The sequence below is a fragment of the Pieris napi genome, chromosome 23 (genome assembly GCF_905475465.1).
Source record: "Pieris napi chromosome 23, ilPieNapi1.2, whole genome shotgun sequence".
NCBI lineage: Eukaryota > Metazoa > Arthropoda > Insecta > Lepidoptera > Pieridae > Pieris > Pieris napi.
The window spans coordinates 536,836-556,014 of NC_062256.1; the positions used below are offsets into that span (position 1 = coordinate 536,836).

The 19,179-nt window shown below is 32.7% G+C and overlaps 1 protein-coding gene across 1 annotated transcript; it reads right to left on the reverse strand.

Annotated features, from left to right (window-relative positions):
* Positions 1 to 3,668, reverse strand: LOC125061647 (acetylcholinesterase-like). The gene is made up of 3 exons (XM_047667173.1): positions 3,485 to 3,668; positions 1,473 to 2,698; positions 1 to 360 (listed from the first exon to the last, which is right to left on the reverse strand). The coding sequence occupies exons 1-3, from the start codon at positions 3,644 to 3,646 to the stop codon at positions 117 to 119; spliced, it is 1,632 nt and encodes a 543-aa protein (XP_047523129.1). The 5' UTR covers positions 3,647 to 3,668; the 3' UTR covers positions 1 to 116.
* Positions 3,669 to 19,179: the final 15,511 nt, after the last annotated feature.

Sequence of the window (19,179 nt, forward strand, 5' to 3'; positions counted from 1 at the left end):
GACTTTTTTCCATAGGACTTTTAGTTTTGCCGGAAATCGAGATAAACCGTTTTTTACCTTTAAAACTAACTTTAATATATAAATACATTTACATTTAATATACGTAGAAAAAGCTTTTAAGCAATCAATTTCCACAGACAACACATAACAACCAAAAGGAAATTAAAAGTTGTATTATTGACTGCACTATTTGTTTTAAATGGAAACACAACATGAAACATATCCCAAAATGTCAATCTTCTGTGAAACGGTCGATATCCCACCACGAGGTTTCTGTTGATGTCCAGGTATCGGTGGGTATCTGCTGTGACAAGTGGCCAGGTCACCGGAAGGAGCTCCGTTACTTCCGGTGTGGGGTTTCTGCAAAAACCGGTTAATTTTATTAATTACATTTATAAACTATCACAGCGATAACTTTAAGGTATTAAATATTATGACAATATCTGGTCATTATATTCTTAAAGCCATGTTGTATGTTCAAAAAAATATAAACGACTTTTAAACAAATGGTGACTTCCACCAGTATAATTCTCGAAACATAATTAATCTAAGCGTATGACCTACCAGGCTCCAGAAGATAAACCACTCCTTATATGGAAATTGTATTCGTATTGTACAACAAACTCACAAGCGAAATTAGAGAATGATCACTGATTAATTTCAAAACTCTCGTTAAACGTAAATTAATCAATGAAGGTTTTTATAAATTTGACGATTACTTAAATGATCCTAATCCTTGAGATTGATTTGTTCCAGTTCAAACAATTTGTATAACTCAAAACTTGGCGATTAAAAAGCGTGCCTGAGAGTTTCCCGCCCTTGAATTGCGAACTGGTAGTAAATGTAAATTAGAATCAATTTAATATTATTATATTACTTTTCTGTTGACGTTCATAAGTGAACTTTGTTACCTATATGAATACATTTATTTTGAGTTTGAGTCTGTTCCATAACTGTCAAACATATTGCAAAATATCAGTCTAAGCCCTAATGGGAAATTTCAGACACACCTGATAAATTGATTATATATTGCAGTTGATCTACTTTCTGTATTCAAACTCGAAATAATTGTTGAAAATCGAAGGTAGGATCACCGAGTCGGCTATATCATTATTAGCATACGTTGAATATAGTATGTTTATAAGAAAGAAAGAAATATAGTACTTTCCTCGCTTGACGAATAAGTATCGTAGGGAGCAAACTTTTTAAACTTGTTTTAATTTTCTATTTCTCAAATCTAAATAGATTATTGTATTAAGTTTAATGTGCAATATATTATTTCAGAGTCGATGCGGTCGTCTACATATTCCATAAGGATTTTATCGAAAATACAAAACAGTTACGCACAAACATTAAGTAAAAATATAATATTATCGTCATTGTAAAAAGTGCACATCTATGATAATATTTCAATTAAAAATATCGTTATCATTTTAATACAGATAACACTAAGTATGTTGTTTTTAACTCACCCGTACTTCACGAAATTTGCCCACATTTCTGTCATCCTATCTACAATCACATAATCTTCTGCATTCCCTAATCCGCTTAACTCGCCCATATCAAAGACATATCCTAATTCGTCAGCATGGGCCGCTCCACCTTCAGTAATGTTCATTCTGACCTTCACCATATTTCTCCCTCCAGTATATGAGAAAATATAATAATAGACGTTCTGACTGGAAACCAGGAATCGCTTAAGACTCCAATGACTTGGATGATTAAACATTTGGTCGGAAGTGAAGTCAGTCAGCTCTCGTCTAACATTCGAAGATATTGATTGGCCACCTATGTAAAATCGTCGAATATAATTGTAAACCTCATCCTTGTCTTCAAGAAATCCTTCAGCAAAATCTCTAAAGGGATTTAGGTTTGGAAAAGATTCTTCTGCTGTGTTAATAAAAGTAGCTAACGATTCATCATCATTGAATCCGGTAATGATTGACATATTCTCAACTTTAGGTAGCCTGTCTAATGTAAAAGGATGGACGTGCATGAATCCCTCCACACCACTGAATTTTCGTTCAACACAGCCCGACAACATGCCAAACCCTCTTGATGCTCCTATTACTCTTTGTACATCTTGGCCTTTCAAAAAATCTAATGCAGTTTGCACATTGTCCGTCGTTAACCCTAAAGATGTTGCTATCTTCAAGGGTATAGAATTATCTAATTCACGTGTGGCCCATCTGCTAAAAAGGGCCCCACTTGATAAAATAGCCCCTTGGAATAGTTGCTCATTTTCGGAAGCCATATGGAACTCAACTGATGCAGCACCGGCACTCTCTCCATAAGCGGTGACATGGTTTGGATCACCACCGAACGATTCAATGTTTTCTCGGATCCACCGTAAAGCTATCGTCTGGTCTTTAAAACCCTGGTTCCCGGATACCTCAGGAATGTCTAAGCACAAAAATCCGAATGGTCCAAGTCGGTAGTTTATTGAAACTACAATTATGTTGTGGCGTACTAAGTACTTCGGTCCTTGCTGTCGCTTCGTGCCGTCACCAAAGGAAAAGCCCCCGCCATGTATCCAAACTAAAACTGGAAGTTTTCCAGTTGAATTGTTTGGTACGTAAACATTTAGATTGAGACAGTCAAGGGTAATAGTGCCTGATGCGTCACCAGCTTGAGGGCAGATTGCAGAATCATTGTTAGCTTCGAATATTTCAGTGAATCTTGGGTGAGGTTGAGCCGCCTGTAAATGTTAAAATTTCTCTTTTTATTTTAATTAGTAGGTAATCGTACATATTACAAAATTCATATAACCAAATAGTGGAAATGTTAAAATTGTTTCCCAGAGTCGTGCGGCGTCCTTAAGAGAACTTACCAAAGGAAAATACTATGTTAGGTACTAATCTTATTTTCATATTAAGTATATTTTCATATTATTTCGTAAGACAGATATTCACGGGGAGTAGAAACACATTATTATTTATTATTATTATGTAGATAAAGACACTAGCAACCAATAATAAATAATACTTGATTCATTATGATGAATATCTAGTGCCTTGGATAAAACCTTAATAGAAATACTTCAATTTTAGTATGTTTGTATTAATATTTTTTTTTTAATGATTCTTTGCTGATTCATTTGGAAATAGTTTGTTCTTTTTGGCGTACTTTAAGTTATTATTATTATGAAAGCCTTAAATTATCATCGATCATGTGTATTATTTCATCTGAATGAATGATTTGGACTTTGTGTACAATCACATTCTGGACCTAATTGTTCTATTTCATGAAATATTATTTGCTGTTTCTAAATGAAATAGGCTTTTTGTGTCACTTGTTGCTATTTCATTCTAGCATATAAAAAATAACTCAGCATTACCTAAGTCTTATAAAACATCTATTATAACATTCTGAAGAAACGGGTCTTCAAACGCACCTACATCATCGCCTCTAACGGTAAACCAGGTCTAAATACAGAAAACTATATATAACGTTCATAAGTGTCAAAATAGATTTTAAAACTTACACCAAAAGGGTTTTCTGGGTCTACCCGCCCATACGGTATACCCAGGAACATAGTGTAGTTTCCATCATCAGCGGGTATGCCCCGGAACTGACCCTGAGGGGCCTCCACCAGGAGGGGATCAGAGAAGACCCCCGGAACTAAGAGTACGAATATCCAAATCATAACTAACAATTTATCAGATAGAGTATCGTTAAATATGGTAGCGAGGTTTTTTACTTGGCACAGTCGGCGGCTTTAGTCGCGAAAGGAAATATTTATATTATAATTCATTATTTCACACCGATAGTGAAGTAATATAAAATATGTATTATTTTTGCTCGGTGATTTTTGTCTCTTCATCACAGGATAAACATAGTTGATAAGACTAAGGATATATACATAGGAGATGAATAAGACTTTATATAAATATGGTCGCAAGGATGCTTGGTTCTTTGTCAAATACGGATTGTATGTATATCATGATGATATACATACAATCCGTATTTGCCTTAAACAATATCCATTTACTATATATGATGTTGGATATTAAGTATTAGCCTTTCGGCCCTACTCGGGAGTTGTACCGGAGACCTATAGTACGGGAGGTAGCAACGTTTGAAAAAAAAGAATTTTAGGTCAGCTGATTTTGTGATATGTCTTCCTTCTTGCACTTCCGGTTAGAGTCTGGGCAATCTGGCTGGCGGTACAGGTTGCGTTCATTAGTGCGCATCCTATCTGTCCAGGTAATAATCCTGGATTTTAAAAGCATTTTAAGAAGCGTAATTTTTAATTTTTCGTTTTTAAATACGTCTACCTGACATACTTTTTTTATTGCCAGACATTTTTCACGTTGCTAACTATGTGCCAGACGCGATTTTAAGTTTTATTTTTATAAAAATTTCAAAGCATTTTAGAATGTCTGTAATTTTAATATTATGTTATTTAAATATAAGGAAAACTGAAAATGAATTTGCCAGACATTAATTCGGTTGTTAAGTCTTGAATTAAAATGATAAAGTTTTGCAGTATGATGAAGCATTGCATTTTAAGAAGCGTAATTTTTGATTTTTCCTTTTTAAATACGTCTACCTGACATACTTTTTTTATTGCCAGACATTTTTCCCATTGTTAACTATGTGCCAGACGCGATTTTAAGTTTTATTTTTATAAAAATTTCAAAGCATTTTAGAATGTCTGTAATTTTAATATTATGTTATTTAAATATAAGGAAAACTGAAAATGAATTTGCCAGACATTAATTCGATTGTTAAGTCTTGAATTAAAATGATAAAGTTTTGCAGTATGATGAAGCATTGCATTTTAAGAAGCGTAATTTTTGATTTTTCCTTTTTAAATACGTCTACCTGACATACTTTTTTTATTGCCAGACATTTTTCACGTTGCTAACTATGTGCCTGACGCGATTTTAAGTTTTATTTTTATAAAAATTTCAAAGCATTTTAGAATGTCTGTAATTTTAATATTATGTTATTTAAATATAAGAAAAACTGAAAATGAATTTGCCAGACATTAATTCGATTGTTAAGTCTTGAATTAAAATGATAAAGTTTTGCAGTATGATGAAGCATTGCATTTTAAGAAGCGTAATTTTTGATTTTTCCTTTTTAAATACGTCTACCTGACATACTTTTTTTATTGCCAGACATTTTTCACATTGCTAACTATGTGCCAGACGCGATTTTTAGTTTTATTTTTATAAAAATTTCAAAGCATTTTAGAATGTCTGTAATTTTAATATTATGTTATTTAAATATAAGGAAAACTGAAAATGAATTTGCCAGACATTAATTCGATTGTTAAGTCTTGAATTAAAATGATAAAGTATTGCAGTATGATGAAGCATTGCATTTTAAGAAGCGTAATTTGTCCTAATTACTAAATGTAAGTTATGAATAATTAATTAAATTTAAATAAAGTGTTGATTATTAATTTTAATCTAATTTTATATTCCTTTTTATGCTCGTACTACAAGCATTATACTGCAATACTTTTTCATTTTAATTCAAGGCTTAGCAATCGAATTAATGTCTGGCGAATTCATTTTCAGATTTCCTTATATTTAAATAACATAATATTAAAATTACAGACATTCTAAAATGCTTTGAAATTTTTATAAAAATAAAACTTAAAATCGCGTCTGGCACATAGTTAGCAACGTGAAAAATGTCTGGCAATAAAAAAAGTATGTCAGGTAGACGTATTTAAAAAGGAAAAATCTAAAATTACGCTTCTTAAAATGCAATGCTTCATCATACTGCAAAACTTTATCATTTGAATTCAAGACTTAACAACCGAATTAATGTCTGGCAAATTCATTTTCAGTTTTTCTTATATTTAAATAACATAATATTAAAATTACAGACATTCTAAAATGCTTTGAAATTTTTATAAAAAAAAAACTTAAAATCGCGTCTGGCACATAGTTAACAATGGGAAAAATGTCTGGCAATAAAAAAAGTATGTCAGGTAGACGTATTTAAAAAGGAAAAATCTAAAATTACGCTTCTTAAAATGCAATGCTTCATCATACAGCAAAACTTTATCATTTTAATTCAAGACTTAACAACCGAATTAATGTCTGGCAAATTCATTTTCAGTTTTCCTTATATTTAAATAACATAATATTAAAATTACAGACATTCTAAAATGCTTTGAAATTTTTATAAAAAAAAAACTTAAAATCGCGTCTGGCACATAGTTAACAATGGGAAAAATGTCTGGCAATAAAAAAAGTATGTCAGGTAGACGTATTTAAAAAGGAAAAATCTAAAATTACGCTTCTTAAAATGCAATGCTTCATCATACAGCAAAACTTTATCATTTTAATTCAAGACTTAACAACCGAATTAATGTCTGGCAAATTCATTTTCAGTTTTCCTTATATTTAAATAACATAATATTAAAATTACAGACATTCTAAAATGCTTTGAAATTTTTATAAAAAAAAAACTTAAAATCGCGTCTGGCACATAGTTAACAATGGGAAAAATGTCTGGCAATAAAAAAAGTATGTCAGGTAGACGTATTTAAAAAGGAAAAATCTAAAATTACGCTTCTTAAAATGCAATGCTTCATCATACAGCAAAACTTTATCATTTTAATTCAAGACTTAACAACCGAATTAATGTCTGGCAAATTCATTTTCAGTTTTCCTTATATTTAAATAACATAATATTAAAATTACAGACATTCTAAAATGCTTTGAAATTTTTATAAAAATAAAACTTAAAATCGCGTCTGGCACATAGTTAGCAACGTGAAAAATGTCTGGCAATAAAAAAAGTATGTCAGGTAGACGTATTTAAAAACGAAAAATTAAAAATTACGCTTCTTAAAATGCTTTTAAAATCCAGGATTATTACCTGGACAGATAGGATGCGCACTAATGAACGCAACCTGTACCGCCAGCCAGATTGCCCAGACTCTAACCGGAAGTGCAAGAAGGAAGACATATCACAAAATCAGCTGACCTAAAATTCTTTCTCGAAAACGTTGCTACCTCCCGTACTACTAATTCTGAGTAAGTAGTGAAGTTTTGACGTGTAGTATAAAAATCATAATCATATAAATACTTTTAATAAATTACATATATTTCAATAATCTTTTTCGTTTGCAAAATATATATACAATATACAGACACGAAGATTTCACAGATTAATAACAAAATTTGACTTTTTAATCTTATCAGATTAAGTAAAATATTATGTATGTGAAAACAATTTACATAAATAGGCAATCTACAAAAATAACGATATGCGGTTCTTGATTGTTTTATTTTAAAATAAAAAAACCAAATACAAAGGAATTGGCCATTTCTTTTATTACTCTAAGTTTTCATAAAAAAGAGATCGAAGCTGCCCTGCGATTCTGTAACTCACTTTTCGAACTCACACAGCGGTTTTTTCTTTCTTCCACCTTTTCAGCTTTCTGAAAAGGTGGGAGCTTGTAGTTTATTGTTTATCAGAATGCCAAATCATAAAATGACTGCTTCACGGCTGGTTTGAGAGCGACCGCCGATGCGAAAACCGCTGTGTGAGTTCAAAAAGTGAGTAACTGAATCGCAGGGCTGTACGGAATAAATATCGACCGGGACAGGGTTTCTCGCAACTACGCGCAGGATTGCGTCTGTCTGAATAACGGTTTTAACTTAGTCATTTTATTAACTACATAGAGAAACATAAAGAAAGCCAAGGCATAACAAAATTATATTAATCTTACTTTGTGCTTTAAATGAAATAATAAATTTAATGTTAAAAACACTAAAGTTTAACAAAAGCTTTAAGTAACTTTTCCCGGATTAGAACCTTTTCCAGATCCCTTATTTTGTCTTAGTTTTACAGCTAAAAAGGCTAATTTAGGTTCGGAGGAACGAACAAAACTGGCTGTAAAAAGCGGTGCCGTTCAGTTGTTGGTTGACAATAGACTCGCATAAAGAGCTCATGGTAGACCGCCAGAAGTCACTTTATATGAGTAATATTTTAATGACTATTGACTGTGTGTATTTGTTGTAATATGTTTTGTGTATTATTATTAAAACTAGTTGTAATATTACTAATAGATAAATAAATACTAAGCAATTTTGTATTAACTAACGAAATGCTTTCTACCTGCACTAGGCCTGCAAACTCGTAACTGGCTTTGTTTGAAGACGGATATAGGAAATATATTAAATAATAATCAAAACAAAGGAATACGTTAAAATATTTTATTGAAGTGAAAAACTGTTAAACTCGCGTCAGGACACGTGACCTGATCGAAAATTCGTAAGACGGATTGTAGACAGCTGGCGCGGCTTATTTAATGTAATATAAATTGTCACGTTTGTGTACGATAGCGCAATAAATAAATATTGTATTCTACCACATAAATGATAGTACTTTTATCCTGATAATTAAAAAATTCCTGCAAAATTATTCCCTATTCCCAAAATATCAAAAATGCACAACGTTAATATTCAAGTTTTCACTTCTGCCGGCACGCCAGGAGTGCAACCTGTCGTTTTTTTTATTTTCGCGGTCATTTAACGGTTAACGTTGTTAAATGCGCACATAGAAAGGACGTCCATTGGTGCACAGCCTGGAATCGAACCTTCGACCTCAGGGATGAGGGTCGCACAGCCACTAGGCCAACACTGCTCTTTTGAATTACAATTGTATTAATGGGGGCGCCACGTACACTAATGTTGAATTTCAATACTCTTGCCAGCCCTGGAAAATAATAAGTTGTTATGGAACTGAATGTTTCTATAATACAATTTAGACAAAATACCATCCGTATCACCTCGTCGTCAGTCGTTACACAACTGAGCCTTTTAAGGCAGTTTTTGCCACTATGTGGAACCAAAATGTTCTTAAAAGGCACTTCGACCAAGGGTCCTTCAAGAAAAGAGCGTACCAATTCTAAAAAAGGCCGTTAACGCACTTGCGAGCCTTCTGGCAATGCGAGTGTCCATGGGTGGCAGTATTACTTAACATCAGATGAGCCTCCTGCCCGTTTGCCTCTGGTTATAAAAACATTTTTAAATTTTTCCAAAATAACATACATTAGGTACGTATCTTTTTTTAAACACCATCTTATCTATATTATCTCACTACAGATATGTCATAATCATAGACAAACTCGGTGTTACGTAATAACAAACGTCAAGGCAAAAACTAGTGGACTTTATATAATTACAAATTGCAAAGTGACATTCAAAGATTATATTTATCGATTTAACGTGATTGATTGTTATTAATTAAGCATGATAGAGAAGTATTTGCATTAAGATAAGCACGTCGCAAGCGAACCGCAAGTATAAAGCGCGCATCGTAGTTAAACAATCCTGATTTATAGATATGTATTATAAATGCGAAAGTAACTCTGTTCGTCTTATTTCACAATTGAACAGATTTTAATGAAATTTGGAAAAAAAGAATTATTATTGTTTATTTCTTGTATTTAGGCAAGAAGTAAATAAATATTGTTTTGTGTGTTTGAAATTTCGACTTAAATGGACATCAAATGAAAATTAATTTACTTAATGTGCATGAAAACCCGAAGAAATCTATAAATTACCTCTCTATGTATCTATTAGAAATCACTTATGGGTATAAAACCTTACGACCTCTTAGACTTTCCGAGTCACAAAAATTAAAAAAAAATCGGTCTAGCAATTTCGAAGGTGTTTGGTTACACTGTGACACGAGATTTTTATGTATAGATAAAAGCTAACAACCATACACATACAGTCCGATTCCTTTGACTTATCTATTACTTAAGTAATAATTTTCAACTAATATTCCTACGGCGTTTCATATTTTGCCCTTATTGATGCAATTTAAATATTCTTTTGGGAGTAAGTAAAAGATAAGGGAAACAAGGACTTACACATTAAAATACGTGATGTTTCGATTCGATGCAACTGTTGTACTTAGATGTTTTTAAAATGACGAAAACTTGGACGACAGCTATAGATTTCTTTTAGACTCACTGTCAAATAGATTATTCTTTAGGTGCTTAAATAAGTTAATCATCACCATATAAATTCCTTACTCTTAAATGTACACGAGGTTTTATCGGTCGATTTGATAATCACGTACCAAAATATAAATAACATATGACAACCGGTTAAAACGGCATTCAACATGGCCGAAACATCAGCAAATCAGCTGTTTTTTCACGTCTTCGTGAGAAATAACTACATTACGACAGATATTACTCTTTCTAGGTCCTTAAAATGGGTAGTTATTGTATTGTTTGCTTCAAAACAGGGATTTTTACAAAAGATTTGCTTTGTTGTTTACAAATGGCGGACATGACGCCCGGTTTTGGCGGCAATCAGCTGAGTCTACGTCACCCGTCGGACCGGTCCGCGCACCATGAAACCGATGAAGAAAGCTTTTGCGATGGTATCGCTTAAATATCGCTATTAGATTTTGATAATAAGACTATTTTACAATAAATAACATACGCCATTATTTGTGACGACTTTGTGCGTATATGTGTTTACATAATAATTATACTTAAAGAGTCTCTTATGTAGTAATATCAATAGTTACGTAATATGTTAGGTTACTAAGCGGAATAAATGTGACCTTCATATTATTAGGGATTCTCCACTTAATTTTAGACAAATATACAAGCCATATATAGGCTTAGCATTAAGCAGATTTATATATTCAATAATTATCCACCTTCTCACTTATACCTGACTCCTGTCTTAAATAAATCAAATAATGACAAACGATACTTAAACGATATAACAAAAACGCATTACTTAGTAAGGGGGTGCCTCAAGTACGGGCGGGCAAATCAGCTGAGCAGCTTTTTTTTTGCTTTTTTTTGCGATTACCAAGGAACAGGTTTATAATGCCGCCACATACTTTGGGCCTGTTTTCTGGGAACGTTTTGGTCAATGTTTTTTTTAATCTCTGGCAGGTAGGTTGCCAGCATTGTATAGAAATGTCATTGTCTATGACCTCTAATGTGATTTCGTATGAATAATTAGGACGGACGTGCCCTAATAAAAGAGGCATTTTATTGGTTTCTATGGGAATAATACAAATACCAATGGGCAATCTATTCGGATTATATAATACAGGAATACATATTTTACATTGCTTTTCAACTTCTGATGATTTGTACTGATGTAAACGCTAGTTTATTACATTTAAAATACAACGTTTCGAATGTTTTCGGCGGCCACGTTCAACCAATCTTAGTTATATTCTGATTATTAAATCTTCATTGAAACAAACTGATACTTTAACTACTGTATGTGTGTATATTTCTATTATATGTTACTAAGAAATTGCATCATACACTACGTGGTATACGTCGAAAATCCTTTAATGCTCATTATGAAGCGTCATCAGTTATCAGTTCACCAAAACTCCAAACGCATTCAATACTAGCATTGTTCATTAATTTTATTTAAGAATATAACTCGTCGACGCGACGTCTGCGTAGAATTAACAATTAGGAAACAGCTTATTCGTATAACAGTAACGAAACGAGCCGTAATTCCTACGAACGTTAGTAAAAATATTATGTAGAGTGCGGTCGCGAGATTGTCTATAGCTTTGTAAAGGAAAATGTGTCCTTGAGAAGAATTTTATTAGTATTGTCCTTTGTATTAAAAAAACACAAAATTCAAAAAAAATTATTCAAACAAATTACATTTTTAGCAGATATTGGAGCCGCTGAACTAAGGTCTAGGGAGCCCTGTACATCAGGGTACTCCGATCTTCCATTGGTTTAATGAAATAGTAAATTAACAATAATTGAAACCAAAATACTATATTATAAATAAAAACTGAAAGCTAAGACTAATTACTAAACTAAACTCAACTAAACTAGTAAACTTTTTAAAAATAAGTAGGTATATATGTATTTAACATGCTTTGATTCGCGGAGTCAGGGGAGTAAATATATCAAATACTAGATAGAGAGAAAATAACTTAAACATTAAAAGTAAAAAAAAAACAATAATTTTTTACTTTGCAATAATCATTATTGGTCACGGATCAATTTATATTACTGTCATCCATTTTTTAATTTTATTTTAGTAGCTATATTGCTTATCTGTGATTGGTCAAGAGACGCTGTTGCTTTTTTTTATGTAAGAGGAGGCAAACCTGATGTTAAGTGATTGTACAGTCTGAAGTACAGCCTGAAGGCTCGCAAGCGCGCCTTCAGGCATGATCATGGCAGGATCTATGCAAACATACGCAAAATTGAACACACATTTAAATTCAAGTATTATTTATACATTTTTTAAAGTTCAGTTAAATTTGCCCGAAAATACATTCTTAAAATTCTGTGAATTTAGAACAAAAGGCCCGAACATCTGTGGGGTACGGAACTTCCCGCCAAGCCGAATGTCATCCACAGTTTAAAGAACCCAGCTTCATGTGGGGAAAGTTTTAACGTATAACCACGTAGTCCACCAACACCAAGTAATGATTAAAATTAATGAAGAATACTTTGCTAGATAATCACCACGCGAACTTCTTTTCGCTTTATTATTTTTTGAATAGCCAAGCTTTTTAGTAGCTACATACCAACATATGGAACATTATGCAAGGTTACTCCAAAGATTGTTCGCTTTTCCGAAATAGTTTTGCCGTAAAAAATTTCTATCCATAAAAGCCTTCAGTTCAAGGAATAATTAATTTTAATAAAACTACTCGAGTTGGCCCAGCCGTCTTCGAGTTTTGCGCTTAGCAACATATTTTGTGATTCATTTTCTACAAAATAATTAAACAAAGGGATAATTTCGTATCTATACTAACACACGTTGAAAAAAAATGTCTACAAAATAATTAAAAGGTAGGTATTATTAATTGAGCAGTGTTGGCGTTGTGGCTTCAGCGTGCGACTCTCATCCCTAAGGACGTAGGATAGATTCCCGGCTGTTCACCAATGGACGTTATTTCTATGTGCACATTTAACATGAGGAAACCGGCTTGCCTTAGACCCAAAAAGTAGATGGCGTGTGGCAGGTACAGGATCATCTACTTGTCTATTAAATTGACAAATGATCATGAAACAGGTTCAGGTAAATCTGAGGCCCGGACCTAAAAGGTTACAGCGCCACTGCTATTTTGTCAGCTTCTCATGCATGGATTAAAAAAAAATCAGAGATAATATTATTAAAATTGAGGTAACAGTTCCAGTAGTTGTTTATTTGTAACAAAAATACAAATAATTTTTCATTATAATTTAGTAAAGATATAATATTATATCAATGTACCAAAAACCTAGAAGATAATATAAATAAAATGAAATGTGTTTGTTCATTTGACAATAATTATAATGTGTAAGTAAAAAAAAAAACCTGTGTAAGGGTTCACAGCTCTTCCATAACAAACTTAATAAAGTCAAAATCAAAATAACTTTATTCATATAGGTAAACAAGTTCACTTATGAACGTCAGAAAAGAAGTTAAATTAATTGTAAATTTACATTTACTACCAGTTCGCAAGTCAAGGGCGTAGAGCGGGCAAGAAGAACTGGCAAGAAACTCTCCGCCACTAGTTAAAATAGTAAATTCCATAAACTTATATATATATGTATAATTAATTATATATTTTTTTATTTTTCTTTTTTTTTCCAACTGATTCCAACACGCCTGAGGGCATGAGTGAGTGAATGAAATGTCTTAACTACATATTAGGTAACACCTCAACACTGCGTAAGATAAGATACCATAGGAATTAATAATAACTGGTACATACGATATTATCTCATATGTCTGCCTGCACCGGATGTTTTGAATTGTCTATAGGTAGTCAGCCTTTGGTTCAACTTAACTTCGAAGTCCTTTAACCACTGACCGGGCCGAGGGCCCCTTTTCTTAGGTAGTTAGGGAAATTTATCATGATATTCCGAAACGAGCTATACGCGCGACCTATTGCCAATACAGTACGGGTGTTGGGAATATCTTTTTATTCATTTCTTTAATGCTATGATCTTTATTTTCCTTCTGGACTTCCTTCGCTACTCTCCCACCCCACAGTAAAAACATCTCGCGTGTTTTCCTCGACCAAGTCAAAAGTACACATAGAAAGAAAACTTCACAAATTCTTCCGGCACCTTACTATAAAGAATAAAAGATAATCATGCCGATCACAAAGCTACTTTCACAGAGTAATAAAACCATTTCGTCTATTGTTTTGTGAAACAAAACGTAAAAAATCTCCGACTTGAACAGCTGATTCTTTTAACAATTTTTAATCTTTGAATTTATTTTTACATAGAGTTTAGTACTACAAATATACCGCCACTGTTCTTGTAAAGAATAGAGTTTGATGTCGGGAAAAAAGTCTTGATCGTAAATATAAGTAAAATGTTTAGTAGCAATAGTTGTGTATTGTATTGTAAAAACGTGGACAAACTAAACAAATTTTACATAAAAATAATATCGTAACCATGGTAACCAACACGTTACTATTAGTACCCCACGTTTGGTTACTTATAGTAACGTGTGTAAAATAAAAAACTTGGCGATCAAAAATAGTGGCGGAGAGTTTATTGCCAGTTCTCTTCTGTTCTACGCCCTTGATTTGAGAACTGGCAGTAAACGTAAAATTAGAAGCATTTAATGTATATTTCTTTTTTGACGTTCATAAGTGTACGTTGTGTCACCTATATGAATAAATGATTATTGACTTTTGACTATTGATAAAAAGCCTTAGTCAAGGATATCAATGAAAAAAAAATAGAAAGGACCAAGATGTTTTTTCTGTCCCTAACCAAACGGGCTATTTCCTACTGGGATGAGTCTTTTGTATAACAATGACAGGCTAAAACAGGACTTCTAAAGTATCTTATATCATATTATGTTCACGATTCGATTTCTAGCTAAAGAATATTTCAAATTGTAGAATATAAAGTTCAAATGCGAAGTGCCGTTATCTGACAAGGACTGTTCGTGGACAGGGCAGAAACCGATGCCAAAATTTAAATGAGTTATAGAGATTCTGGACTAAATAATTACTAGACAAGGTAAGACTCTGATGCTTTTTTATTATTTTTTGTACTAAAGAGGATTTATACCACACGCATCGACTATAGAGGCGCACACGTGTGTTGGTATAGATACGAAATGATCCCTTTGTTTTCTTTTAACACATGGGTATAGATAAAAAAGAATATTACATAATCATACATCACAGATCTGACAACAAATTGAAAAACGACCTTAATGCTAAGTGATAAAACTCAAAGTACAATAAAATATGGTTGTTAAGACAAGGTTTTCCCTCGCTTTTAAGAGGTCATAGTCGGTCAATAAACAGGTATTTTGATGGTTTATATATTATTATAAGCTGTATTCCCTGGTAATACAGTGTAGATTGATAACGTCCCGCCAATTTCTCACGATCCACATTATGACGAGTCGATCGCGATTAAAAAAACAAACTGTCAATCTCGACCCAAAGCAACACAGATAAAGTACAAATTTGCACTCGAAAGTTTTCGCGCGCTTTCTGACAGACACGTGGTCTATGGTTGATAATGGTTTTGTCAAAACTTGATTTAAATGAGGTTTTAATAATAAAATGCATCGGACATTGACTTTTTAACGATGTTCGATTCGTAAAACATTTAACAACAGCTATAGGCCTAGTTGCTACAGAGAATTACTAAATGTATATATAGTAAATTCATGTTACAATGTAATGACGGGATAAGCTTTCATATCATAATTGCTTCTTTTTAGGTAGTTCACAATCAAATTATATGTATAAGTCCCGCATACACGCATACCATTAAAATATTGTCTATATAAAAAGTAACCGATTTGTACAATTTATCTTTTCAACCCATAATCCTCTATCAATAAACAGCTCGTTTCGGAAACATAGATCTAGTCTAATAGATAATCTTTTTCAGTGACGTTAACAGAGACGTCAAATTTTAATTAAACAATTCGTGATCACTTCTCAAATGCAATCATCATTTTAAAACCGTTATACATATGCTAATATTTATGATGTAATGTGATATTCTGTTAACATGCAAGTGAAAAATCCCTGTGGCTCTTATAAAATTTCTGTATCTTTTCCGTGATATTTTTTTTATAGGCAAGTAGGTAATCAGCCTGTTGCACCATACTCGCGCTTTTTGGGCATTCGACATGCAGATGAACACAACACGATGGTTTCTGGTAGAAGCGAGTATAAAATGTGCACAAAGGCAAAAAGTGCACAGCCGGGTTTCGAAGCTACGGTGGTTAAGTCGCTGAACCACTAGGTTAACCCCACCCTCAATGTCATATGAGGCGCAGAAAACGTTTTTGAGGTTTTTTCGATTAAAAGTATATGCGCAAAATTTCCCCAGTTCGCGAAATCTAGCCAAGTTACATGACGAGACTATACAAATATCTTCTTCTATTAATTATTGAAGAAGACTATATATATAGATAGAAGAATAAAGTTTTGGAGTCGCTAAAGTTTCAAGTGAATCTATGGGCTTCATGCAACTCTCATCCCTGATATACTGTTAAAAAAATACACATTTGAAACCGGCATGTCTTGGACTCAAAAAGTCGACGGCGTGTGTCAGGTAGGTACAGAAACAAATGATCACGAGACATATACAGAAATCTGAGGCCCAGACCGAAAGGTTTTACTGCCACTGGTTTCGCGGTCCCACAGCTTGAATCGTCCCGACGCGACAGGTAGAGCAAAAAAACTAAGAAGTACCACTGTTCCTGAACTTGTGCAGGAATTATAATGGTTTTTCACTTTATTACGCACTTGTGGTAAAAATAATTTAGATAAACCTTGGCTTATTCTTAACAATAGATTCCCATCTGTAAGGGATGGATAAAATTTTGGTAACTTCACCCCAGGGACATAAGACACACAATTTGTGGGACTAACTTTTTATAAGAAGAATTATTGCCGGAAATCAAACCCAATACGAGAAAAGCAGCACGACGATTCAGACTATATCATCCAATACATATAGCAGTGCTCTTATATTTGGTGATTGATGGAAGTGAATTATTAATTCCCTTTTCTGGCGCAAAAGTAGCATACACTATATTATCCGAACTAGTACATTCTGACAATCTAAGCCAAGAAGGAACGAGTTCATTATGTTTTATTTTCCGAATAGCATTGTTCACTGTTTTATTTTTAATAGTAATTTTCAGTACTCATGCAGGGTAGCAATTTTGGTACGAATTTATTCTTATTATACACAAACGAACGGCTATTGGCTTTTAAAAATACATGCATATATTATGTACTTGTATCATGTTTTTTTTGTCAGGCCTAAGTCCAAACGTTGGTTGAAGGACACTTACTTTGACATTGAATAATCGTGTATTTGTTATCTCACGTCCTAAATTTAGATCAAAAGTATTCAGAAAGCTTTATACGCCGAAGTCATTTTGCAAACACATACAAAATTATTCTATTAAATTATGCCAACAGCTATATTTGTTCTTTAACAGTATAAAAAAATCAAATAAATCTCTTCCTTTTGCTTTATGAAAATGAAGTACACATGAAAACTTTATTGTACAAATTTATTACACTTAAATAATATTTGTGTAATTCGATTACTTAATTAATTTAATGACTTTATTATTCATATTCACACGCGAATTGTCAACTTTTATTAATTACAATTAATTAAACTTTGATTAATCTGTAATTTCGTTTATAATTTGCAAATCGAAATAATTAATGAACCATAGATTGTATCTATGCATAATGTATGCCTAATAAATCTGTGGCAAAAAGCGCGCGAAACGAGCGCGTCGGTTACGGTACCGTTGGGGGCGTTAACTTTTTAAATCTGGAATGCTATCCCGCGACGCGCCCGCCACTTGTTACCAATTTGGCTCTCTTAGTTAAGTAACAATAATTATTTATGAACGGTTTTTGTAAGCAGGCATAACCATTATGTAATATTGACTTTAAATCCTTACTACACAAGATCAAAAACAATAATTTACCCTTTTTTTAACACAAAATAGTGTATCCAAATACTAGTTAACTTGTTCCTGTTAAATTTGATAGCGCGTACCTTGGTATTATATATATAATTATTATTAGGATGTAATACAGAATAAACGAGGATGATCATATTTTCCACCTCACCAAGGAGGATGTGAGGAAATATTAGAAGAGGCGGGAAGACTGACTTTGTTTAGCAGTAGTTGTTCGTTGTTTCGACTATGTATTTGCGTGTTGTTCCCACGAGAATGTTAAGTGCTCCTATTTCACCATTCCTCTTGCTGATAGAGGACAAATCTTTGTTTTTAATTTATTTTATTATTATTAATTACTTAAGATGTCATGTGGAACATGGTGTTATGGTTGCAGCTCCTTACAAACATTGTGTAAAACAAAAAAACTTGTCGATTAAAAAGAGTGGCGGAGAGTTTATTGCCAGTTCTTCTCTGCCGTTCTACGCCCTTGATTTGAGAACTGGCAGTAAATGTAAAATTAGAAGCATTATATGTATATTTCTTTTTTGACGTTCATAAGTATACATTGTGTTACATGAATAAATGATTTTTGACTTTGACTTTAGTAACAATTTAGTTTTTTCTTTGAAATATTAAGTATTAATAATTGTCATCTGTTTAATGCTAAATTTCAGTTTAATTTTTTTTCTTTTGTCTATTAATGTGCTTATGTTTTCTGTTTAATATATTTCGTTTATCTATGTAATCTGTTTTGGCTTTATATATTGTCTAAGATTACTAATAAATAAATAAACATGAATATAAGTTACAAAAGTATATTACGCAATGTAGATAGGTATATATTATGTAGTTTCAATTAATCAATGTATCTGAAGTATATCATGTCCTTTCTTCTCTCACATTACTTACGTGGCGTATTGTTATATAGCCTTCCTCGATAAATTGAACGAAAGAAAAAACACATAGTAGAATAGGTTGTATAGTTAGAAGAGAAACTGCACTAACGCCACACTAGGATTACGTGTCGTGGGCAGCTAGTTTCTTCCATTTGACATATTAATTATTTACCAAATTACTTTAATAGACAATCAAACTGACAGGTATCAATTTTAAATTTCAACCAGTCGTTCCTGAATATTGCGCATTCAAAAAACTTAATAACCTTTTCAGCTTAGAATCGCCTAAAAGAAGTTTAAGCGACGTATTCACGTTTTATTTCGGTCAATTTGCTTAACCATAAGACACCTTCTTCTTTAGGAAT